General features: G+C 39.1%; 3 protein-coding genes across 5 annotated transcripts; all 3 read left to right on the forward strand.

Annotated features, from left to right (window-relative positions):
* The first annotated feature begins 10,317 nt into the window (after positions 1-10,317).
* LOC145061854 (regulator of nonsense transcripts UPF3-like) lies at positions 10,318-15,106 on the forward strand. Of its 2 annotated transcripts, none has more exons than XM_079009431.1 (13): positions 10,318-10,853; positions 11,643-11,749; positions 11,849-11,944; positions 12,028-12,126; positions 12,232-12,311; positions 12,393-12,512; positions 12,595-12,715; positions 12,859-12,932; positions 13,000-13,315; positions 13,442-13,513; positions 13,957-14,072; positions 14,152-14,203; positions 14,434-15,106. In XM_079009431.1, the coding sequence occupies exons 1-12, from the start codon at positions 10,714-10,716 to the stop codon at positions 14,188-14,190; spliced, it is 1,380 nt and encodes a 459-aa protein (XP_078865557.1). In that variant the 5' UTR covers positions 10,318-10,713; the 3' UTR covers positions 14,191-14,203; positions 14,434-15,106. The 2 variants fall into 2 exon arrangements, with proteins under 2 accessions (XP_078865557.1, XP_078865558.1); XM_079009432.1 differs by having other exon boundaries at positions 13,969-14,072.
* A 1,016-nt stretch (positions 15,107-16,122) lies between these two features.
* On the forward strand, positions 16,123-20,287 carry LOC145061584 (FAD/NAD(P)-binding oxidoreductase family protein). Of its 2 annotated transcripts, none has more exons than XM_079009111.1 (9): positions 16,123-16,460; positions 16,654-16,877; positions 17,042-17,152; positions 17,319-17,372; positions 17,514-17,801; positions 18,015-18,206; positions 18,278-18,436; positions 18,739-18,975; positions 19,735-20,287. In XM_079009111.1, exons 1-9 carry the CDS (start codon positions 16,271-16,273, stop codon positions 20,047-20,049), a joined length of 1,770 nt encoding a protein of 589 aa, XP_078865237.1. In that variant the 5' UTR covers positions 16,123-16,270; the 3' UTR covers positions 20,050-20,287. The 2 variants fall into 2 exon arrangements, with proteins under 2 accessions (XP_078865237.1, XP_078865238.1); XM_079009112.1 differs by having other exon boundaries at positions 16,322-16,460; positions 16,654-16,851.
* Positions 20,288-21,398: 1,111 nt separating this feature from the next.
* PUR2 (Glycinamide ribonucleotide (GAR) synthetase) lies at positions 21,399-24,147 on the forward strand. Its single transcript, XM_079009653.1, has 4 exons — positions 21,399-21,604; positions 22,113-22,727; positions 23,004-23,534; positions 23,649-24,147. Exons 2-4 carry the CDS (start codon positions 22,134-22,136, stop codon positions 24,060-24,062), a joined length of 1,539 nt encoding a protein of 512 aa, XP_078865779.1. The 5' UTR covers positions 21,399-21,604; positions 22,113-22,133; the 3' UTR covers positions 24,063-24,147.
* The last annotated feature ends 1,783 nt before the right edge of the window (positions 24,148-25,930 follow it).

The following is a 25,930-nucleotide window of genomic DNA, read 5'->3' on the forward strand; positions in this document are numbered from 1 at the left end:
TCCAATTCTCTATAAAAGAATCTTTCCTGTAATTTGTCTTGGTTTTATGTAACACCCAAAGTTTTGAAGGCCAAGAAAGGAAAGAAAACCCTAACTTTAAGGGGGGACTCGGCGAGTCCAAGCGGGATCCGGGTCGAGGAGTAAGTGACCGACTCGGCGAGTCGGCCAAGGAGACTCGGCGAGTCAGGTCTGTTCGAGGAAAACCCTAAATTCGGGACTTGGGGCCTATTTAAGCGCCTCATTCTCTTCCCTAGGGTTCCTTTACTGCCTCTTTAACCCAGAATGCCAAACCCTAGCCGCCATATCCATTGATTGAGCCAATTGTTGTCTTGAGGAGTGCATTAAAGCTTAGACAAGGAAGAAGGACCTTGAAGGTGCAAGGAGGGGGCTATAGATCTGATATTGGGAAGATATTTCTGAACATCTGAAGGTATTAAGTCGTTTCCCTTCCTTTAGATCTATTTTGGTTGTGAGTTTTGGGGCTCTTAGCCATGAGTAGTGATCCATTTGAGTTAGAAGCCGGATCTGGAGTTGCTACTTCAGATCTAAGTATATTTTGGTCTTGGAAAGCATAAAGTTTCAGCCATTGGGTTGATTATGGAGCCTCTTTGCCTTAAACCCTAGTTTATGGTGTATTTTGCCTAGATCTCCTTCTCTACACGTAAAGTTTGCAACTTTACGTGAGGAATAGGCTTGGGAAGGGTAGATCTACAGTTTGGAGTCCATGCATGACTCAAAAGTCCTCTGCATGTATGTAGATCTGAATGGACTCGGCGAGTCCTTTGAGTGGACTCGGCGAGTAGCATGAAGGTTAGGAGGAACTCGACGAGTGGGATGAACAGCTCGTCGAGTCGGATGAAGTTGGGCTGGAACTCGACGAGTTGGTTGAAGATTGCCTTGGACTCGGCGAGTCTGTTCTTGGACTCGGCGATTCAGGTCGCGAAACCCCAAACCCTTCGAGTTGAGACTCGAATCAGTGAGTCGAGTGGAGACTCGGTGAGTTGGACAGGTCAGGACTCGGAAATCGGTAGACTCGGCGAGTCATGGACTGACTCGGCGAGTCGAGTCGCAAAGAGAAGGACTCTGAACATATGAACTCGGCGAGTCACTAGGGTGACTCGGCGAGTAGGGTTGACCTGGAAGGTTGACTTTGACCCGAGTTGACTTGGTTGTTTTTCGGGGGTCAGTTAGACTCAGTGTTGCATTGATATTGGTAGCTAGGGGAGCGAGTGGAGCAGAAGTTCAGAGAGTTGCCGGGCAGCAGCTAGTGGGTTCATCAGCCAGTTCAGCCAGTGCAGGTGAGTTTCCCTTTGTATGGATGGGTCTACGACCACAATGTCGGCCCATGTAGTATTGAGTAGAAGACCCGGGGGTTAGCCCTAGGCACAGTATGCTAGTATGATATTTGGGACGAGGTCCAATGATAGAGGGCGGGTGCCCAAGGAATGGTTTATGTTACAGTTTATACTTGTTGTCTGTGTGATACTTGTATGTGCCTGGTAGGGAGGTGAGTGTGGGCGAGGTCCCGTATCTCACCAATAGCAGAGTGTGGATGGTGTTCCACATCTCAGTAGCAGCAGATCAGGGGCGAGGCCCAAGTTAGGGAAGGAGTGAGGGTGGGATGGGCCCGTACCTCATTATCAGCAGGAGTATGGACGGGGTTCCATGACTCATCAGTAGCAGGACAAGGGTGGGGCCCAGAGATAGGCGAGGCCTTAGGACAAGATCCGTTAGTATGTGTTTAGCTTATGTGATGTGATGTGATATGTTTACGTGCTATTATATGTTAGTGGACGAGGCCCTGTGACAGGCGAGGCCTAAGTGAAACAGATCTGTATCCGAGTGGGGCTCGAAGCCAGGCGGGGCCTGGAGCGGCGGGGCCATTGTAGCGGGCGAGGCCCATGTTAGTGGGCGTGGCCCAATATGTTCAGTATGTGGTTATGCATGGTATGTGGTAGGGTGGGGAAATCACTAAGCTTCGTGCTTACGGTTTTCAGTTTTGGTTTCAGGTACTTCCGGTAGCGGAGGGAAGAGCTCGGGGTGATCGCATGGCACACACCATAGATTAGACAGCCTAGGAATGTTTTACTCTGATAATGAACATGTGTTTTGGAAATTAATAATCTGATTATATTTGGATTGATGATTTTGCTTTAAGTAATGTTTTATTAAAAGAAAATTTTTAGTCTTGAATTTTGGGATGTTACAAGTTGGTATCAGAGCCATGGTTTGAGGGATTCGGACATGCTCTCGGGTGTGTTTGAACTCAAACTGAGGAATTGGTATGGAAGATTTCAAAATGAAAAGACAGTTTTGTAAAAAGAGAGTTTTGGGAAAGAAAACAGTTTTAGAAAAGCAAAAATAATTCAGAAAGAAAAGAACTTTGAAAAGAGAAAAAGGGTGTGGTGCATGCAATCAACCGATCTCAAGTAAGTACCCCAAAATACCCATACAAGTTTATGTTATGATTATCAGTTGATAGAACAGCATGCTAGATTAGGACAAAGGATCTAGGGATGATGCCTTATGTGCCTATTATATGTGTTTTGAGCTGCATGATAGTGCTGATTAGACAGTAGTAGGATAGCCTGTTTAGGTTATGCCTGAGTTTATGAGTTTGTGTGGGTCTATGAGTTTGTGTTGCATGCTAGTTTAGATTCTTGCTATTTGGATATGATAGCTTGCGTATGTTGTGGTTAGATTTTCCCCTTGTCTGAATGCTGCTTGCTTTGTGCAATATGGGATTCCGAGTGATGGGAGTTAGCCATTAGGTGGATACGTCACGTCACATGTGATCAGGGTTGAATAATCTCAGAGTGCTGGATTTGGCCCTATTTTGCAGCTCTCGTTTGAGTCCAACCGTTGTAGGGACGAGTCTTTTACTTGAAGGATTATCTGAGCCTCATCACATGTGATGGTATCCAGGTGATGGCTAATTGGCATCACAAGGAGGCCTTCAGCAGCTGAGGACTAGTTTGAGTTGAGTCAGAGGTTTTCCCAGGGTAAGCCTAGGATGAGATAGTGCTGGGAGCAGTAGTAGTGGATAAGGGACCTGGTGGAGTCAAAGCAATTCCTGAGGAAAGTACGGATAGATGTGGAAGGTAGTATGGGCCCGTACTACTGAAAGCAGAGGATCCGTACTCGATTCGGGAAAGGCCGAGACAAGACCGGGAACCTGGTAGGGTGTGTTTGGTCTCGCATCAGTGATGAGTATTCTGATAGTGGTTGTGGTATATTTTCAGCATGGTGACATTGAGAGAGAGACCAACGGGTGGATCAGGTGCCAGGGAGGGATCAGGCTCGGGTGCAGGGGCCGAGCAGCTCGAGGAGCGAATGAGGGAGTTGATATCCGCCGAGGTTACGCGCAGTATTCTAGATCGGACTCCTGTGATCTTTGGCACAGTCAAGGAGGGTATATTGGAGATTTTAGATGAGAGGTTGGGCGCCTTCCGTATTGAGATAATGGCATTGATGGGAGCACATACCTTGACATTTCGAGAGTTCAGGGCTTGCGGGGCACCAGATTATCATGGGGCTAGGGATCTCATCGCTAGCAGCAGATGGTTGGCTGATGTTGCCAACGCATTTCGTACGAGCCGGTGTCCTGAGGGGGACAAGGTCAGACTCGCTTCCTGTATTCTGAAGGACAGAGCGAGGGATTGGTGGGAGGAGATTGGTCATGCTTTGGGGGATGATGCCGCGTTGGACGCGATGACTTGGAGCGATTTCTCGCCAGGTTCAGGGAGGAGTTTTCGCTGATTATTGAGGTGCAGCAGTTGGCACGGGAGTTTCAGGATTTGACGCAGACCACTGAGACTGTGGAGAAGATCACCGCCAGGTTCAAGGAGAGGGCTCTTCTTGTACCGCAGTATGTCACGGATGAGGAGATGAAGAAGGCCCAATACCATGAGATGTTGAGGGATGACATCAGGGAGTTCGTGAGCAGATCCAGCTGTAAGACGCTGGAAGATATGATTTCTCGGGCTAGAGAGAGGGAAATTGATTTGGAGCAGATCCGGAAGAGGAAGCCGGATGAGGTTCAGGTAGCTGCAGGTTCAGGCAAAAGGCCCAAGGGATCGGATTCGAGATCGAGGGATTATCAGGACTGCAGTCGGTGCGGGAAGTGTGGCAGGGCGCACGGGGGCGCGTGCAAGAGTGGTAACGGTGGTGAGTCTGGCTGTTTCAAGTGCGGTCGGACTGGTCATTTCAGCAGGGATTGTACTGTTACCACCTCGCAGGGATCAGACTTGTTATATTTTCACTGCAATCAGCGGGGCCACAAGAAGGCCCAATGTCCCAGTTTGTTTTCAGCAGGACGGGTGATGGCACCTGCCCCTGCAACTTTGAGGATCACAGACGGCCGTCAGGGCTGTGCAGAGACGCCTGCAGTAGGAAGCAGAGCTCTTCAGATGACTACCTTAGAGGCGCGATCAACACCGTACGTTGCAGGTATGCGATTTCTGTTTTCAGTTCTTTTATTTGTGCATGATTATATTGTTATGGTTCTGCATCATTATCGGTATGAGTATTTTTTTTGAGCGGTTGATTGTGATCGATTTATATGCCATCTGCATACCTTGGATATTCGAATGGTAGCAAGGATTTCTTTTGAGTATTGAGCAACAAGGGGTAAGCAGGATCGAAGTGGGGGAGAATCCTCCGAGTGTGCAAAGGTAGGAGCACGCAGATCCAGAATGAGTGTCCGACCTCCGAGAAGGAAAAAAAGTGGTTCAACGTTTGATGGATTGAGGATTTCAGGGTTGGGAGTTTGAGAAACTCCCCATCAGCTAGTGAGTGTGATGGTAATGGTTAGTACGTGGTTGGGAATTCAGGTTGTGGATCGCCCGTAGGACTCGAGGGAGTCGAAATGAGGATCTTGAGAGCTAATGGCACATGGGTGCCTTCGCATTAGCAGTCAGTGGTAGAAAGTGATGTGAGACTACGGGGTAGCCGTAACATTCATTAGCAGTTAGTGGTGGAAGTGTTGCAAGACTACGGGGCATCCGTAGCATTCACTAGCAGTCAACAATGGATGGTGATGTAAGATTATGGGTAAGTCGTAGCATTCCTTAGTAGCTTCGATAGCGGAGTTGGGGCGAGGCCCTTACCGCCTAGTGATCGGTCGGGGATCAGGAATGGGTAGTGGATGAGAATGATAGGGAGTTTGCCTATATAGCCCTAGAGAGGTGAGACCTTGGGAGAGGCCGCTCCAGGATATAGTTGGGTGAGACCCGTGGACGAGGCCTGTATGAGATTAGCAGTGTAGATGAGACCTGAGAGCGGGGTGGCTCAATAGTATGGTTGGGTGAGACCCGTGGGCGAGGCCCGAGCGAGAGTGATTAGACTAGTGGGACTAGAAAGATAGAGGCGGGTGGGACCCATGGGCGAGGCCCATGAATTTTAGCAGCGCAGGTGGGACCTGGTAGGGACCTTAGTGTCAAGCTAGGGGATCTGGGATCCCAGGTTTGTAGTGCCTGAATGGCAGAATAGATTGAGCAGTTATAGGTGGTCGAAGTTTCTTCGGAAGTCGCTGGGAGCGACTAGTGGTGGTGTTGGGACTAGCTACCATGGGGAGCCGGTAATCCAGACATTGATAGGTTGGTAGGGACCAGGGTGGTCTCAGTTCATCCGGAAGGCAGACAAGGAATAGCAGAAATTTTAGTCAGTAGTATTGCGGGTAAGCAGTGTATGGTGGAATTCAGTTAGTTGAATCGAGGGGTGCTCGACACCAATTTTTGACAGAGAGGAGTGTCAGTGGTTACTGGCGGTGATGACCCGTACTGGAAATAGCGGGGGTGATGGAGTTGGTGATGGATAGGACCTTCACAGTGACATAGGAAATAGTTGGTTATGGAGCTTTGCCTTGGGAAGGCAAGGAATTTGCGCAAGGAAAGAAGGGGTGAACCCCTATAGGTTCAGTGTAGTACTCGGTGAGTACCAGAAGGATTGTCGATGAGTAAGTTGTGTTTCCAGGATATTCAGGGTCAGGGTGACCCGGGTCTATTATCTGCAAGGATTAGTGTTAGTCGGAAGGACAGCGAAGGTAGGCAGTTGGTGTTGGAATAATTGGTGGGATATTGGAGGCAGATCGCAGGCGGTGGGCCATAGCAAACTTCGAGGATGAAGTTTAGTTTAAGTGGGGGAGAGTTGTAACACCCAAAGTTTTGAAGGCCAAGAAAGGAAATAAAACCCTAACTTTAAGGGGGGACTCGGCGAGTCCAAGGAGGAACTCGACGAGTCCAAGCGGGATCCGGGTCGAGGAGTAAGTGACCGACTCGACGAGTCGGCCAAGGAGACTCGGCGAGTCAGGTCTGTTCGAGGAAAACCCTAAATTCGGGACTTGGGGCCTATTTAAGCGCCTCATTCTCTTCCCTAGGGTTCCTTTACTGCCTCTTTAACCCAGAATGCCAAACCCTAGCCGCCATATCCATTGATTGAGCCAATTGTTGTCTTGAGGAGTGCATTAAAGCTTAGACAAGGAAGAAGGACCTTGAAGGTGCAAGGAGGGGGCTATAGATCTGATATTGGGAAGATATTTCTGAACATCTGAAGGTATTAAGTCGTTTCCCTTCCTTTAGATCTATTTTGGTTGTGAGTTTTGGGGCTTTTAGCCATGAGTAGTGATCCATTTGAGTTAGAAGCCGGATCTGGAGTTGCTACTTCAGATCTAAGTATATTTTGGTCTTGGAAAGCATAAAGTTTCAGCCATTGGGTTGATTATGGAGCCTCTTTGCCTTAAACCCTAGTTTATGGTGTATTTTGCCTAGATCTCCTTCTCTACACGTAAAGTTTGCAACTTTACGTGAGGAATAGGCTTGGGAAGGGTAGATCTACAGTTTGGAGTCCATGCATGACTCAAAAGTCCTCTGCATGTATGTAGATCTGAATGGACTCGGCGAGTCCTTTGAGTGGACTCGGCGAGTAGCATGAAGGTTAGGAGGAACTCGACGAGTGGGATGAACAGCTCGTCGAGTCGGATGAAGTTGGGCTGGAACTCGACGAGTTGGTTGAAGATTGCCTTGGACTCGGCGAGTCTGTTCTTGGACTCGGCGAGTCAGGTCGCGAAACCCCAAACCCTTCGAGTTGAGACTCGAATCAGTGAGTCGAGTGGAGACTCGGTGAGTTGGACAGGTCAGGACTCGGAAATCGGTAGACTCGGCGAGTCATGGACTGACTCGGCGAGTCGAGTCGCAAAGAGAAGGACTCTGAACATATGAACTCGGCGAGTCACTAGGGTGACTCGGCGAGTAGGGTTGACCTGGAAGGTTGACTTTGACCCGAGTTGACTTGGTTGTTTTTCGGGGGTCAGTTAGACTCAGTGTTGCATTGATATTGGTAGCTAGGGGAGCGAGTGGAGCAGAAGTTCAGAGAGTTGCCGGGCAGCAGCTAGTGGGTTCATCAGCCAGTTCAGCCAGTGCAGGTGAGTTTCCCTTTGTATGGATGGGTCTACGACCACAATGTCGGCCCATGTAGTATTGAGTAGAAGACCCGGGGGTTAGCCCTAGGCACAGTATGCTAGTATGATATTTGGGACGAGGTCCAATGATAGAGGGCGGGTGCCCAAGGAATGGTTTATGTTACAGTTTATACTTGTTGTCTGTGTGATACTTGTATGTGCCTGGTAGGGAGGTGAGTGTGGGCGAGGTCCCGTATCTCACCAATAGCAGAGTGTGGATGGTGTTCCACATCTCAGTAGCAGCAGATCAGGGGCGAGGCCCAAGTTAGGGAAGGAGTGAGGGTGGGATGGGCCCGTACCTCATTATCAGCAGGAGTATGGACGGGGTTCCATGACTCATCAGTAGCAGGACAAGGGTGGGGCCCAGAGATAGGCGAGGCCTTAGGACAAGATCCGTTAGTATGTGTTTAGCTTATGTGATGTGATGTGATATGTTTACGTGCTATTATATGTTAGTGGACGAGGCCCTGTGACAGGCGAGGCCTAAGTGAAACAGATCTGTATCCGAGTGGGGCTCGAAGCCAGGCGGGGCCTGGAGCGGCGGGGCCATTGTAGCGGGCGAGGCCCATGTTAGTGGGCGTGGCCCAATATGTTCAGTATGTGGTTATGCATGGTATGTGGTAGGGTGGGGAAATCACTAAGCTTCGTGCTTACGGTTTTCAGTTTTGGTTTCAGGTACTTCCGGTAGCGGAGGGAAGAGCTCGGGGTGATCGCATGGCACACACCATAGATTAGACAGTCTGGGAATGTTTTACTCTGATAATGAACATGTGTTTTGGAAATTAATACTCTGATTATATTTGGATTGATGATTTTGCTTTAAGTAATGTTTTATTAAAAGAAAATTTGTAGTCTTGAATTTTGGGATGTTACATTTTACCTCCATTTGACTGAGTTAATTACATCAACATCTATATATAATAACAATAAACTTTACCATTACATAAACATAAAGTACATCAACAACCATCACATAAACATAAAGTACATCAACATCCATTACATAAACAAGAATTACACAACAAGTCTATTACATCAAAATCCCATAAAAACCACCAGAAGCATATCTTCAACCCCAAAACATAACCTTAACAATGACCAGCAAAATCAGTATCTGAATCATAACCTTCAACTGTTTCACTTCTTCTCTAACAGATGCCACATCCTCTAAAACTTGTTTAAGATAATCTGCAAAATCTGAAAGAGTATCTTCTGCAATGGCCTTCATATTCTCAGGTTCTTCATCAATCCATTCCCAAAATTTACACTTTTTCCCTGGTTTCTGTAGTAATAAAATCAACAACATAGCAGGAAAGAAGAAGCAAATTGATTCGATTTGACAAATAAAATCAATTTAGGTATTTACCAATGAGTTAGGGCACACTCGGAATTTCTTTCCAGGGTTATCTTTGGTCTTGGAGGTACGAATTCTTGAAGGGAGTTCACAATCACAGAGGACGTCCTTATCTACTCTCTGATTGCTTGAACCTGTGGAGATTCTTGAGCCACTTGACATCTTCTTTCTTCTTCTACAAAATCCCCACTTCTATGTGTTCGAGTTTGAAGCTTCCTGAATTTGGATGTTAACATTCGTTTATAAGGAGTGACTAAGCTAATTAATTTTTATTCGGTTGTTGTTAGGGCCACGTGTGCTTCCACATCAGCAAAACCGATATAAGCCGGTCAAAAGGATCTATTGTGTACATATTAATAAAATATAAGGGCTTAATTTACAAAAAAGAAAAAAAAGAATAAGGACGAAATGTGTACATTTCAAAAAATAACTTACCCTTTCAAGTCATTTTCCCTATAAATATTTAAGAGAGTTGTTTATGTTATAGTTGCACAAAAATATTAAATAGTCAAAATCTTCGTTTGATCATTTCTTTACACGTGAAAGATTCCAACACTTGCCATCTCTCCTATCGACCTCAAAACCAATGAAAATACAAGAGAGACTAGTTTTGATATGTCTTGTCTAATAATGTTGTTCCTATGTTCGATTGACATTTGTAGAGATTACTTACTATTTGCAATTGTTTTCCAACATTAATGAACACCAACAACTATTGTGATAATTTTTAAACCTCTTATGGTTATTTATAGTTGATTTTTTTATTCTAACCAATCTATGACTAAGTTGCTTCCGTTATATATATGATTACATAATTGTTTTGAAATCATTATTTTCAAAACTGACCACTTCTCACTTCCTCGTACCTTACCGGTATACCCGGAACGAAGGCCTCCGTGGTCTAGCTGGCCACGAACCACGTTCGTGCACACCATCGCACTGCCTCGTGGTGGCTCGTGGTCGTGGCGGTTCGTGTTGGGGACGACGGAGGCGGACGACCAATCAGGTCTCTTCTCCTCTCTTCTTCTCTCTTCCTATCTTCTTTCTTGCAAATCACGAGGAAGTGACCATCCCGTTAGATTGATGAATAGTTGTGGTGGTGACATGGAGGTGGAAGACGGTGGTGGTCGTGAAGACCATAACAGATGGTCTTAGGCAACAAGCATCATTGTCGTTGAATTTTTATTGTATCGTCACATTCTTGAATTTTTTTTTGACATAACCGGTTTAAGGAAACAAAACTCTAAAAGGGAAAAAAAATCCTTTATAAGAAAAGTGAAATCTCAAAATGTTTTATATAACAAAGATCTTTAAATCAAATTTTACCACATTAGCAAGATATGTCATGGTTATCATCACATATAAATAATAAATAATGAAAAATATATAAAAACGTTACAAATCAACAAGGTATCTTATTAACACAAAAAAAGGAAAACAAAATACATTGGCTGTCTTTGTCTAACCTTGTTTTTATGTGATTAACCCCCAATCTTGAACACCCAAACAAAACCTATTAAAAGGTTTCAAGTCGTATTTGGGAATTTTCGTTTCTGCAAATACAATCAATATTCAATATGCACCCCAAAACCATACGAAACACTCATACAGACTTCATCTCCATATTCACAATCCACACCCAAAACCTGTATTTCCTTCAATCCCTCTCTGCTTTCTGACTTTCTCTTTCCTGGTGTTTATTTGCATGCCCTCCATGGCACTTGTTTCGGCTAAAAATTGAAAAATTAGGGCACAAAACAATCTTCGATCGAAGCCTCGGGGAAGATGTAATTCAAGAAATATTCGACGAATAACATTTTTCTGGGGTTCCAAGCTCGCCGGTAAAATATATTTTTTATAGTGTTTGTCTTTTCTATTTGTGGAAAAAAAGTTCTAAGCGCGAATGAAGGGTTCGTTGGATCGAACGAAGGTTGTGCTTCGGCACTTGCCACACAACATTTCTCAGTCAGCGCTCATGGAGCAAATTGATGCCCGTTTTTCCGGTCGTTACAACTGGTTCTGTTTCCGTTCCGGGAAGAACAGGTTAGGGTTTTACGTGCCTTTTCTTTGAGCTTCAGCTTAGTGCTACTACCTTGAAGTTAATTTTTAAGTGATTTTGGGGTTTGGGTTATAATCTACTCACATATTTTGAAAGAAAAAAGTAAGTTCTAGGCGTTTAGAGTTTGGTTTTTGGACCATGTAGATTCTTTTTGTTCGAATTGCTTGCCTTTCACGCCTTTATAAACCTTGGAGGTTTCAGGGTATTTTGGTTTTTAGCTGAGATTAGAATTGAAGTAAGACAACGTTTTGTTGCTGTCAGAAGGAATCCAAAGAAGCTTATGTAGAGAACTAAAGACATGCTAGACAATAGTCAGAAAGAATGGTAGATGTAGTATTAATCACAGTTGACAAACATTAAGCAAGGTGGCTTGTTAGTTTGTGACATAAGAACTCATCATTCTGTTCTTTTATATGTGTTTTGCTTCCTGTTTATTATTTGCTACTATTTGGGCATTTGACTGGTGGTGAAAAATGGATTCATAGCACTTAACTGTGAAATTAGTGTCTGTTAATTATCTTGGTGTTCATTTTTGGTAAAATGATGTCAAACGGCATAGTTAAAAGTCAATCCTTAGATCTTAAAGTGATTTCACTTGTAATCAAACTTATCATAATTGTTTATGGAACTTGATTGGAACTGATGTTTAGAGACTCTTATCTAAAAATGTAGAAAAAGTGGTAAATTTGGTGCTTACATGTGTTGAAATTGAAATCGCTTCTTTTTGACATACTTGTAGTTGTTGTAACAATTTCCATTGAATGTGTTTTCAGTCTGAAGTGTCAATCCTATTCCAGAGCCTACATTGACTTTAAGCATCCAGATGATGTCATTGAGTTTGCAGAGTTCTTTGATGGACACGTGTTTGTTAATGAAAAGGGTAATAATTAAAATTGAAAATCTACATATAGGCAATTCTAGGGTTTCAAATTGGATTCCCAAATTGAAAATTAGGGATTTCTTTTTTTCCAATTTTCAGGCACCCAATTCAAAACTATTGTCGAGTATGCACCTTCACAACGCGTTCCAAAACAATGGTCTAAGAAAGATGGACGTGAAGGCACCATAGACAAAGGTATTATTAAGATGATTCCCCACTTACCCTTTTCTATTTTTTATAATTATAAATTTATAATTAACTTTTTAATGAACATATAGATCCTGAATATCTTGAATTCCTCGAGTTAATTTCAAAGCCTGTCGAGAATCTTCCTAGTGCAGAGATACAATTGGAAAGAAAGGAAGCCGAACGAGCTGGTTAGTTTTAAATCTTGAAATAATAATAATAAATAATAATAATAATAATAATAATAATAAGATTTAAATTAACATTTAATTTGAGTTAAAACTTTGATTTTGAAGGTAATGCTAAGGAGGCACCTATAGTTACTCCATTAATGGATTTTATTCGCCAAAAAAGAGCAGCCAAGGGTGGATCTCGGGTAGGATATTTACACTTATACCCCTTCAGAATAAAATATATATATATTCTCAAATCTCAATTTATATTTTAATAACTCCAGAGGTCATTGCCTAATGGGAAGTTAATGAGAAGGGGTAGTGGTGCATCATCATCATCTTCAACATCAAATTCTCCTGCATTAAAACGTGGTTCTGAAAGAAGAAGGACTTCAACGACCATGGTATCTGAATCTTTTTACATAATAAAGATTAAAAATCTAACATCTTTCAATGGGTATTAATGTCTTTTTGTTATTAAAACAGTATGTCCCAAGGGATACTGGGAAGGGTAGAAGTGGTAAAGAAAAGTCAACATATGTTCAGGTCCATAAACCTAATGATCAACAGCCTGTTTCTGGAAGCGTTGTACTGGAGGAAGGACGGGGTATATATATATATATATATATATATATATATATATATATATATATATATATATATATATATATATATTAATTATTACTCATCACTCTTTCTTTTTTTTTTCTTCCAAAATTAATTTGTTAACATATTTATAAATTTGTGAAGGTTCTTCTGGAACTCCTGATATTGGGAAAAAGAAAATTCTGCTGTTGAAGGGAAAAGAAAAGGAAATACCCCTTGTAAGTTTTGAATTTTTTTATTAATTAAAAAAAGAAAAAAAGAATAGTAATAACTACGATTTTTCAGATAAGCAGTGGTTTGTCATCTGTGAAAATATCCCATGGGTCTGGTGCTCCAAAACAAAGGGAGGGTCAGGGTAGTAGTGGAAGGGTGATTAGAAGCATACTTATTAACAAAGATTCACAACAAAATATAAATCGGGAAATTGACAGAAAACCCCCTAGACCTCCTCCACCATATAATGGCTTGCAAGATGACATGGAGAAACGTAGTACTAGGAACAAGGATAGACCTGATCGTGGTGTGTGGACCCCACTTAGGCATTCTGATGATGAATCTCTTTCATCTTCACTTTCTCAATCCAAACCAGATTCTTCAGAAGGTATCATGGAATGCTTCATTCCATTCCATCCAACCAAAAAGACTCCTAATGTTATTTATATCTATATCTATATATACATTTGGCTTTTACCATATAATTGTGCTGAAAATAGACATGGTTTCATAGGAACTCATGGGGAGGGAAAGTATGACACGAGGGGTGGAAGTGGACGTGGTGGTCATTTCTCACCTGATAATGGTTAGTTTTTTTTTTTTTTGGTGAAAATTTAAAATGCTATTTCATTTTATGATACACACATGTGTGCATAGTATAAATGTGATGGAATCAGGAATGGAATGAAAAAAACCCTGTTTGTTGATTTTCATTCCTTCATTAGGACGTGTTTTTGTTCCATTCCATCATGTATTTTTATTATTGAAACCGCTTTTTTCCCAAAAAAATATTATTTGTTATAATAACATATTTGAGATTTGATGAGTTTTTAGTATGTTTAATCTTTTTGTTTTGGTTAGTTATAATGTATAGATATTTCTATTTCTATATTCAAACCAAACATGATCATGGATTGTAATGGCTCATAGCTCATTCCATTCCTTTATATATATATGACCTTAATTAATTAATTAATTTTAGTTTATGAATTATGACAAGGAAAATGAGAAAGGAATTACTTTATGTAGATAAATATGCAGGCTCCCATAAACATGGTGGAAGGCGTGGGCCATCATCATATAACAACACTAAGGATGCAGATGGTTCAAAAAAAGGAGTTTCTAGTGGCTATGGTTCTCATGAGGTATAAAATTAATTTCTAGATTATCATTATTAATTTATTAATATTAATATTAACATTAATATGTGATGTTAATATGCAGAAACAGGTCTGGGTTCAGAAGTCAAGCTCTGGTTCTTAGTCTTGTTAGTAAGGTAACATTTTCTCTCATTCTTTTTATTATTATTATTTTTTTTATAATATTTGATGCAAATGCAATGTTTGACTTTGGTAGTCTTAAGTTAGGTCCAAAAAATAATATTAGTCACTGTTTCATTAATGCTCTTGGAAGTTGGGTTATCAATCATGCTGTTAAATTTATGAAAAGGACCATTTTGCCCTTATCTTGTCAACTTCTCCAACCCAGTTTTTTTATTTATTGCAGTTGAGTTGAGAGATTGGATTTTTTACAGTATTGGGAGTTGGGAGCATAAACGTGATTGATTGCATCCAAGAAAGTTTTGTTTTTTGCTAGGAAGCAAAAAAAGATGGTTAAGCAAAGAAGGCTTTTTTTCTGTGGGACCCTGTGAACGGGTGAGATTACGATTCTACCCCCCCTACTTACAAGTTACAAATGGAAACATGAAAAAGGAAAAAAGGAAAAAGGAAAGAGGAACGGGATGTGTTTTTTTGTTGAACAAAAAACAAAAAAAAAGGTGAGTGAGTGAGTGAGTAAGGGGGATTCTTATGATTATGGTTATGATTATCCTAAAATATAAGAGATGTTGGGTTGGGTGGTTTACCTTTAATATAAAATAGGTGAAATGAAATTGAAGGCTGATTGTTTGTAAATACTAACCTCAAAATGGTGGGTGTGATATGTTATGTTATGTTATGTTGCATTTGCAAATAGAGAGATGGTGATGGGGAGATATGAGCATGATTTTATTCTGGTGTTCTTGTAACTCTGGTTTGTGATTAGGCCATGATGCCAACAAGCCTTTCTGGTTTGGGTTTGGTTTTGGTTTTGGTTTTGTTTCATCAAAGGAAATGATGTCTGTGTTCTGTTTGATCTTTATTTGATAATCATGATTTGGTAATATAAATGGGTTTGTGTAGTACTTTGCTTATGCTATAATTCTATTACATCATTAGTGGCTTTTTCTTGTTCACATTGTAATCGTAATGGTTCCATTGAGAGATTAGGGTGGCTTTAAATCGGTCAGATGTGGTGTATTGGTAATAATAAAGACTTAACGGTTTCTTCATCATCCACAACTTCAACACATGTAAAAAAGTCATTTTTTTGTAATATAATTTATGTTTGTGATTTATACAAGTATAATGCAACATTTAGAGCATACATAATATGAGTTTTGGATGAAATAAGTTTGTAAAAGTATAAAAAATTGCTATGCGAGATTTTTCGCCTCAAAACGTTTTAATTTGCTTATATGCCATATCTCCGAAGGGATAACAACGTTCTTTAGCAACCTAGTTTTCCATTAAGAGATTTTATTGCTTTGGATACGGATAAAACTCGTTATCATTTTACTAGAAAGAAACCCCTTTGGAAAACTAAAGTGTGTTCCTGTTCAGTTGAACCGGGGAATCATTTTCCAGAAAGAAACCCTTAAAGGGGAAAACTAAAATGTGTTTCTGTTCAGTTGAACCGGACCTTACTGACTTATTCATACTTTTTATAATTATAATAGTATTTAATCTGTTTAGAAGGATCCATAAATAAATGTATGAAAAAGTTTATTTTTTGTTTTCCTAAAGTGAAACACTTTTCAATTTAAAAGGTGTTTGACTAAGTTTGTTAAAACAACTTATTAGTTTAGTTTACGAGAGGTTCATCCGTTATAATAAAAAAATGTTTGGATGAAAAATAATTTATTTTGATGGAAAAATTTTAATAAGTCATTTTTTCATAAGTTATTTCACACTTATTTATTAGCTTATAAGCTAATAAAACTAATAAAACAACAATTTTTTATTTTATTTTATTTTATTTATTTATTTATTTATTTATTATTATATTATTATTAGTATTATTATTATTATTATTATTTTGCTAAACATCCCCTAGTTCTAAAAATGTAAACCTCAGTGGAACTTGACAGTTGAGTGGCTACAGGTGCAGACTGTAGTGAGTGCTTCGTGTCCTTTTTCAAACTACAAAAAATCACCCACAGTGGATTGAAAATGAGCTCCATCAATTCAATAATCTCCAAGACCCTTTTCATCTTCATCTCTGTGCTAATCTTTTCTTTCTGTTAATGGCGGCTTTGACAGCTACTTTAGGAACCATCTACAACAAACCATCTCCTTCTTTCAACAAACCCAAATTCGTATACAACACCAAACACCGTAGTTCAACCATTTTCGCGCGAACATCTTCCAATGTTACTGATGAGGCGGCTTCATCTTCCTCCTCTTCTACAATTACACAACCGAAACCCTTCCCAGGTCCGACTGAATTAACATTCTACATTTCTAATTTCTATTTGGGGGCAATCTTTCTGTTCGTAACAGTACATGAATCCTTAATTTTAACGAGTCGTTTTACCAAATTGAATAATTTACCTTCCGCCATAGCTACTGGTATGCAACAGATGTAAAAACAATCAGAAATCATATGATATGAGTATGATCTATGCAGGGAAGCCAGAAGCAGATGTTGTTGTTATAGGGAGTGGTCTTGGTGGACTATGCTGTGCAGGACTTCTAGCTAGATACGGGAAAGATGTTATAGTTCTCGAAAGCCATGATCAACCAGGTGGTGCTGCACATTCGTTTGAAATCAAAGATTACAAATTCGATTCCGGGCCTTCTCTGTTTTCCGGATTTCAATCTAGAGGTCTCCAGGCGAATCCTCTTGCACAAGTATTTATTATATCTTTCATACTCTTCATACCATCTCCAAAACCACAAAACATGCACAGATCTTCTTTATGCAACAAATGATACTACTCATGATTCATGATATGATATGTATTTGTAGCAATGTTTGTTTTTGTTTTTTTTTAAAGCTGTTGATGGTTTTACAGGTTTTGGATGCTTTGGGAGAGTCCATTCCCTGTGTCAAATATGACTCATGGATGGTTTATGTACCCGAAGGAGAATTTCTATCACGCATTGGTCCTACAGAATTTTTCAAGGTAAACTAGTATTTGTTCATGTTGTTGTAACACTGTAATTTTCACACAACAAAAAGACTTCAGATAAACTAACTTTAGTATCTTTACAATTATGTTACTCAAGTGTAGTATGAATAGTGGGAAACATGTTCTTATTCAAGAAACTCCTTTTTGGAATCCATTTCAGGACTTAGAGACATATGCTGGTCCAAATGCTGTTTTGGAATGGAGAAAGCTTCTTGTGAGTGACATTCACTTTCTTTTCTTTATACATTCTTTTGAAGGGATTAAACCATTATACTTTGCTTGAGTGGTTAAAAAAGGACTAATCACAAAAATAACCAAAAATGGAAAGGTAATAGTAATACTTCCTTTTAAACAGGATGCAATACTTCCATTATCTGCAGCTGCCATGGCTTTGCCACCTTTATCTATTCGAGGTGATTTGGGAGTTGTTTCTACTGCTGGAGTTAGATATGCATATCCACTCCTAAAATCATTTGCAAAAATGGGACCTCAAGGTGTTCTTGGTGCCACAAAGCTTTTACGCCCTTTTTCAGAAATAGTTGATTCATTGGGACTCAAAGATCCTTTCATTAGAAATTGGGTGGATCTTTTGTCTTTCTTACTTGCTGGAGTGAAATCCGATGGTGTTCTTTCAGCAGAAATGGTACATAATCATATCATACATTAAAAAGTTTCTTTTAAGGTAGTTTTACTTTTTGGTATGATGGAATTGAGGGAGGAATGGAATGGGCTATTCCATTACCACATGTCCTCATCCATTCCATTCCAACCAAACAGAATCCATTCTATTCCTTCATATTTTATAGTTCTCTAAATGTCTAATCTTTTGCCTGTATATATATCCACATATTTGCAGATTTACATGTTTGCAGAATGGTATAAACCAGGTTGTAGTTTAGAATACCCTGTTGGTGGAACTGGAGCACTTGTTGAGGCTCTTGTTAGAGGATTAGAGAAATTTGGTGGAAGAATCTCTCTAAGAAGCCATGTGGAGAATATAGTCATTGAAAATGGTCGAGCTATAGGTGTCAAGCTAAGAAGTGGTCAAGTGAGTCAAAGGGACTCATACTTTATCCATATGGTTTACTTATAATAAATTATTTTTGCAATTTTTTATAGTTTGTGCGTGCAAAGAAGGCTGTTGTAAGCAATGCATCCATGTGGGACACCATAAAGTTATTACCTAAAGAAGCAGTTCCAAAATCATATGAAGAAAGGATTCAAAATACAAAGCAATGTGAGTCGTTTATGCATCTTCATTTGGGATTTGATGCAGAGGTGAGCATTTAACATGGGCAATTCCAGTTTATATTTAATTCTTTCTAGGATTATATGCAAGACATATCAATGCTCTTTCACACATGCTTGCATTTCTTCCTATTATGACATTCTACTTTGAAAATTCTATCCAATTATAACAACAACATAGAAATATACAACAATTTTTAGATTTTTCAAAGTATAATGTTGTAGTAGAAACTAGATAGAAATGTATGTTTATGTAGGTAGTATGCTATAGACTATAGTCCTTTTTTGATATCTAAAAGGGTGTATTTACATAATTATATTATAAATATTAGGGAATACGGGAAGATTTAGGAATTCATCATATAGTTGTGAATGATTGGAATCGTGGAGTTGATGCGGATCAAAATGTGGTGTTGATATCTGTGCCAAGTGTACTTAGTCCGGATTTAGCCCCTCAAGGAAAGCATGTTTTACATGCCTACACCCCGGGAACCGAACCGTTTCAACTTTGGGAAGGTCTTGACCGTAGAAGCAACGAATACAAGCAACTTAAAGCCGAGCGATCCGAGGTGGAATCACTAATTCCGACTCTATTATCATAAAATGATAAGCGGATGAATGGAATCTGTCTAAGGAATTGGAAATTTTCACGCGTTTGGTTGGCAGGAAATGGAATACAATTCAATAATAAAAATTGAGTAATCTAGTAATTTTTCACTATTTCAATATGTGTCATGAGGGTATTATGGTCTTTTAATAAAGAAGGAAGAATGGAATGGAGTTTCTTTCATGAGCCACTAGAAATGGTAAAATACATCAAACGTGGAATTCAAAGGAATATGAAGATATGGAATTCCGTCCGTTTGACAACCAAACATACCATGGAATGGAATCGCGAATTTCAATTCCGTCAGATTCCGTTGGAATCCGCAAACCAAACACTCCCCTTAGGGTGTGTTTTTGGTATACGGAATCCTCTAGAAGTGGAATTCGAGATTCCGTTCCATGTTGTGTTTGGTTGCCAAATGGACGGAATTCAATTTCTTCAGATTCCTTTGAATTCCATGTTTGATGGATTTCATCGTTCCTAGGGGTGGATCGAAAGAAATAATATTTCATTCCTTCTCTTATCTGTTAAAAGACCAAAATACCCCCCATATAAACCAAGCAAATAAATGTAATCGAATTCCATGCCATTTCCTGCCAACCAAATGCGTGACGGATTACAATTCCTTTGGTAGATTTCATCCATTCCAAAGACATTTAACAATATTATTGAGGTTTAAGTGAAATATATTAAAAGGGCAATATTGGAATTTTGATGGCAGGTAATGTGGAAAGCTGTGGAGCGGTCACTTGGTCCAGGTTTTAGTAGGGATAAATGTGAGGTGAAGTTAGTTGGAACTCCATTAACACACCAAAGATTTCTTAGAAGGAACAGAGGAACATATGGGCCAGCAATAGAAGCTGGGAAAGACTCTTTCCCTGGACACCCGACTCCGATTCCGCAGCTTTATTGCTGTGGGGATTCCACATTCCCTGGAATCGGAGTCCCTGCTGTTGCTGCTAGTGGTGCCATTGTTGCTAATTCACTAGTTTCTGTTTCTCAACACTCCCAACTTCTTGATGCTGTAGGGATATAGTAGGACTAAGGCGACTTATCTCACTTGGGATTCTTCTTGAATGGAATTGGAATTGGAGATTCCATTCCATGGCGGAATTGGAATTTGAGATTCCATTCCGTGTCATGTATGGAGTTTGACATTTATAGCGAACAAAATGTATATCAAATTCTGTATAGAATCAAATACTGTCACTATTGAATTTTATCCTTCGTTTGGTGTAGTGTTATGTGAAGAAATTCAGAATAAATTGCATAAATTTTAGACTTTTAAGTAGAATAGATAGTATTTAAATACAAATTTACAAATATGATCTCAAGTTCTCAATGTCCAAATATTATCTCAACTAGTTAAAAATAAACGTAACAATTTTTGTAGAATATTTCAAAGGCTTTTCATGGTAATATTATCTATGCATTAGTATTAATTATAAAAAAAATTATGACATTAACTATGGCGTCTATTATATGGTTGTTTCATATGTATATACTAAGGAAACACATTAATACCTGATAAATAAATACAGTTTTATCAACTATATATTATATGAAACATAAGATATCTAAAAAAGAAACGGTATCCCAGAAAAATAATAGCCAAAGCATGTGTTTTAGGGCAAGATATGCGCATATATTTTTATAATTTTGTGGCCATTATATATTTATATTTAGTTTTGTTAGTTTATTTTGTTAATAAAAGTATCTAAAATTTACAAAAATTGTCAAACTTGAGTTTTACTACTGGTTAAACCACAAAATATCCAAATTGATTTTACGTTTTCCCCCTTGTTTTTACTTCTATTTTGTAAGTATCGTGTTTGAATTTTGTGAAACATTTGTAATAAGTACTTTCAAAATTAACAAGATAAATGTTATAAGTTATAATAAAGAAAAGATTTATTTATCTAAAATATGATTTGGCTTTCGCTATTAATCTATTATGATATTTTTACTAATCATAGTTTCATTACATAAGTCATTAATCATTGATTTATAAAAAAAAAAATTCTAAAATAAATATTAACACAAAATATGATGTTTAACATGAGATTTCTTATACAAAAGACCATTAAAGTTGAATACCCAAAAAAGAAAACCATATATAACATGTTTACTTAAAAAACATTACAGTTGCAAAATTTGAAGAAGGTTGTTAAATAAGATTATAAGTATAATATTTCTTGGAATTACACCTAAAAGCATTATTTTGAAAGATAAAATATGATAATGTTACAATATTTCATATAAAGGACTGAAATTGTAAATATTAAAACTTCAGAAATTTATAGAAACTAAAAGGAGTACTTTGCAAACGTTTGTCTTCCCCTAGGCCTTCAAAATCGAATCTACTGCTAAAATACTAACATATAAGCACAACGTACAATCTTTACCATAACCTCGGTGAGTGCGAATACGAGTCAGGACATGGTATCATCTCTCTCCGGTGGGCTGGCCCATAGATAGATATATATAACTGTGCATTCTCTCGAAGATCAAGATTTCGTCTATACTACAAGCGCTTCCTCTTCGAATGCAACACAATTTCAATTCCATTGAAGAACTTTGCTGCTAATAAGGTAAAAAAATCTCTTTTTGTTATTAAGTTATAATTGTTTCGTATCGCATGCCAAGTGTTCGATGATTTGCCCAAATGAAAATTTAGATGTTTATCTTGTGGCAAAATGCTACCATGTGTTTTTAATTGTTATAGTCGAGTGCTTGTTAGTTCATACCATGTGTTTGCTGTTAAACATGTTTACATCCTCAAAAAGATCCAAGGTTTTGCTTTATAAGTTTGGGTCTGTAACACATTTTGCTGTAAAACTGTTTCAGTTTTATTTCATATTACATACAAAAAGCACTAATCTGAATTCTGATTGCAAACTTACTACTTCTCAAACGAAAAATTAAAAGATTCCTTTTTATTTTCTGGTTAAGTGCTGAATGAACAAAGGCCTCTACGTATAAATAACGTCTGGAGTAAGTGTATTCCCTATTTTGGTAAAGAAATAGTAAAGCTTGTTACTTTGTAACACAATCTGTCCTTTTATGTTTGACACTAATATTTTTCATTTTTTGCTACAGATTCTCCTTGCAACACTAAAAATGGCCTGCATTTCACATAATCTCGGAGCTTCAATGAAGTTAGGTCATCTTCCTGTATCAAATCAAAGACAGTTTCCAAACAAAATTTCCCAACTCTTCTTCCTACAAACCAACAATTTGAAATCTTCAAAAACTTTTAAATCCCAAAACAATTCCCACCGTTTAAACCGCTTCAAATCCTACACCACCATTTTCAACAGCATTTCTTCAGATCATCTACAAGAAAGAGTGACTGTATTGGTGATTGGTGGTGGAGGAAGAGAACACTCACTTTGTTACGCCTTGAAACGCTCTCAATCCTGTGATGCTGTCTTCTGTGCTCCTGGAAACGCTGGCATTTCAAACTCAGGGGATGCCACGTGTATTGAAGATCTTGATATCTTCGATAGTGAAGCTGTAATAGCTTTTTGTAGAAAATGGGGTGTTGGACTTGTGGTAGTGGGTCCCGAAGCTCCTTTAGTTGCAGGTCTTACCAATGACCTTCTTAAAGCTGGCATACACGCTTTTGGCCCTTCATCAGAAGCCGCTGCTTTGGAAGGCTCCAAAAATTTCATGAAGACTTTATGTGATAAATACGAAATTCCAACTGCCAAGGTTTCTACTTTTCATTCTTTTCTTAGAGTTTAGGGTTTAGGGGTTCAGAGTTTTTGGGTTAAAGAGTGTAGGGTTTAAGGTTTTAGGGTTTCACAATTTAGGGTTTAGGGTTATTTTTAGGATTTAGGGTTTCAAAGTTCAGGGTTTTAGGGTTTCACAATTTAGGATTATTTAGGATTTAGGGGCCTTGAACCTTGAACCCTGAATCTGTTTGGTTTCCATTACGAATAAACCATTTTAGAATTATCTAATCATTGTTTATTGATGATATTGCAGTATGCAACATTTAAGGACCCAGTAGCTGCAAAAACATACATAAAAGAACAAGGAGCTCCAATTGTAGTGAAAGCAGATGGGCTAGCAGCAGGGAAAGGAGTGATTGTAGCCATGACACTACACGAAGCATTTGAAGCAGTGGACTCCATTCTTGTTTCAGGTTCATTTGGGGAAGCTGGTTCTTCCATAATTGTGGAAGAGTTTCTAGAAGGTGAGGAAGCTTCTTTTTTTGCCATTGTTGATGGTGAAAACGCCTTACCTTTAGAATCCGCCCAAGATCATAAACGGGTTGGTGATGCGGACACGGGTCCAAACACGGGTGGCATGGGCGCGTATTGTCCTGCACCCGTTTTGACTCAAGAACTCCAATCTTTGGTTATGGACTCCATCATTCTTCCTACTGTTAAAGGGATGTCAAAAGAAGGTTGTAAGTTTGTTGGTGTTCTTTATGCGGGACTCATGATTGAAAAAAAATCCGGATTACCGAAATTGATCGAGTATAATGTCCGATTTGGAGATCCTGAATGCCAGGTCAGATTCAGATTCAGACTGTTTGATATTACCCTGACCTGATCTGACTCAATCAACAACTATCAGACTGTATCTTGAATATAAACTTTTTTTTTTTAATGTACATGTTGGCAGGTGTTGATGGTTCGTTTGGAGTCGGATTTAGCGCAAGTTTTGCTGGCAGCGTGTAAAGGGGAACTAAACACAGTGAGTTTGGAGTGGGCCCACGGGTCAGCCATGGTGGTGGTGATGGCCAGCAATGGATACCCTGGAAGCTATGTGAAGGGGACCAAGATTCAGAATCTTGAAGATGCTGAGGTGGCGGCTCCTGGCGTTAAGATATTTCATGCGGGGACAGGTGTCGATGCGGAGGGGGATTACGTGGCGACAGGTGGCAGGGTTTTGGGTGTGACTGCGAAAGGGAAAGATCTTGAAGAAGCAAGAGAGAGAGCTTATCGAGCTGTTGAAGAGATTAAATGGGAAGGAGGGTTTTATAGAAAAGATATTGGGTGGAGAGCACTTCCTTTGAAACAACTTTCTTCAAAATAAGTTTTGAAAGTATTTTTATGGATGATTTGTTTCAACATTGCTTCCTGAAACCCTTTGAATTTAATTCCTATGATTTTTCTCGTTAGTGAAGTTCCACAAGTAGAAGGTTAATTTATTATTAAATTTGAAATATATATTATTTAAATTTTGTGGTATGTATGTATGTATTATTCAATCTCTTCAACAAAATTACAAACCAAACAGAAAAATACAAATAAGTTGGAAATGGATCGTATCCCATTTCTAGCACTCCTCCCTGAATATTGTCTGGATTCTGGAACAAGCTAAAAAATAAATACGCTTGCAAAAAACTGATTTTGATACAAAATTTTGTGTAAAATTGTTGTTTCCATCCATTATTTCTTAAGTTTGTTCATACAAAATTTTGGAGGTGTAACCTCAAGACCTGTCTTCACCCCTTTTGATGTCTGAGAAGCATTTTTCTAAAAATTAAAAGTAGAAAAATGCCGAGGTGTTTAGTTATGGAAAGACAAAATTGCAAGAATGGTCCATGTGGTATGTCAAAACTAGCAATTTTGGTCCAAAATAAGTTTGGCTCGTAAGGATGGTCCAATAGTTTCATTTCCTTGCAAGTTTGGTCCAATTTGGTTTGAATTTTTTTGTAAAAACGATTTTGCCCTTATTGTTTAATTTTTCAATTTTGTTTTATTACATGTAATTAAAAAACAATTAAAAATATAACAAAAATAAAATACCACACACACACTCTCTCTCTCTCTCTCTCTCTCCAAGAATCGACCTATTCATCTTCTTCCCACACTTCCGTTTTCTTTCAGATGTGCTCAATCTTTATTCACCGAAAAATTGCACATCCACCGGAGACAGGTCTCTTACCCTCAAATCTACCATCTCCGTCTTCTCAGTTGACCACCAAACACTCATTACCCTCAAATTTGTCATCTTTATCGAAGCTTTCCTAAACGATCAAGGTGAAATCCAGATTTGTTCATCCGACGAAGACGATGGCGCTGTCCACCACTAGAGACGTCCCTCTGCCTTCTCCGACGAAGGGTTTTCTGATGGTGCCATATTTGTTCGATCTACGTTTATGAAGGGTTGTAGCTCCGATATCCGATCTACGTTTCTGTCTCTTTTCGTCTTCTCTTGTGTCTCTTCAAATCCCTCTACCGACTTCAGGTGGTGGTGGTTATGCTTCAGGCGGCGATTTCTAGAGCCATAACTGTCCTTATGGATTTCATTGTCTGTTCATCTCTCTCCTAAGCTTTCTCGTTCTAAGAGGGTCTGAAATCCCCAACTTTGTTCGTCCAGTGGCTATCTTGAGTGAATGTGCCGCAGAAAACAACTGAAATCGTGATCTAGGGTTGAGATTTGTTATTGCTATGTTTGTTATGTTTCTTTCCTTCTTCTTCTTCTATCTAGATTGTAGTTGTTGGGTTTGTTTGAAATATTTCTTGATGTCGATTCAGGTGGTGGTGAAGGGCAGTTCATCAGATCAGGAAAAATGATTTATGGGGTTGTGAATGATTTATGAGTTTGTGAATGTGATGTTCTTGTTCTTGAACTCAGGAAAAATGAGTGTTCTTGAGATCATATTCATATTTGTGTGTGTATGTTTTTAGTTCTAATCGACTTCACAACTAATGAGATTGAGCTTTGTTTCTCTTGTTTAAATCAAATTAATCTTGATGTATGTGTAACTGTGAATGTGTGTGTTTTGAGTCTGGAGCATTTGTAAACTTAATCTAATAAATTGAACAAAATCGATAAAAGTGAAGGTTCTTCGTTTTGCAAATCCACTTCCAGACATATGTTAAATTTCTTTTTGTTTCATTTCAGATCTAAAGTCAAGAACGAAGAACACCCATTGTGGATTTGGATTTGGGATG

Source organism: Lactuca serriola, chromosome 7, assembly GCF_051521515.1.
Source record: "Lactuca serriola cultivar US96UC23 chromosome 7, Lser_US96UC23_V15, whole genome shotgun sequence".
Lineage (NCBI taxonomy): Eukaryota > Viridiplantae > Streptophyta > Magnoliopsida > Asterales > Asteraceae > Lactuca > Lactuca serriola.

Coding starts and splice junctions, on each gene's coding strand:
- LOC145061854 (XM_079009431.1), top strand. CDS start 10,714: ATGAAGGGTTCGTTGGATCGAACGAAGGTTGTGCTTCGGCACTTGCCA. Junction 12,716..12,858: donor TGTACTGGAGGAAGGACGGG/GTATATATATAT, acceptor AAATTTGTGAAG/GTTCTTCTGGAACTCCTGAT. Junction 13,514..13,956: donor TCATTTCTCACCTGATAATG/GTTAGTTTTTTT, acceptor TACTTTATGTAG/ATAAATATGCAGGCTCCCAT.
- LOC145061584 (XM_079009111.1), top strand. CDS start 16,271: ATGGCGGCTTTGACAGCTACTTTAGGAACCATCTACAACAAACCATCT. Junction 16,461..16,653: donor ACAACCGAAACCCTTCCCAG/GTCCGACTGAAT, acceptor TGATCTATGCAG/GGAAGCCAGAAGCAGATGTT. Junction 17,802..18,014: donor GTGTTCTTTCAGCAGAAATG/GTACATAATCAT, acceptor ACATATTTGCAG/ATTTACATGTTTGCAGAATG.
- PUR2 (XM_079009653.1), top strand. CDS start 22,134: ATGGCCTGCATTTCACATAATCTCGGAGCTTCAATGAAGTTAGGTCAT. Junction 22,728..23,003: donor ACGAAATTCCAACTGCCAAG/GTTTCTACTTTT, acceptor ATGATATTGCAG/TATGCAACATTTAAGGACCC. Junction 23,535..23,648: donor TTGGAGATCCTGAATGCCAG/GTCAGATTCAGA, acceptor ACATGTTGGCAG/GTGTTGATGGTTCGTTTGGA.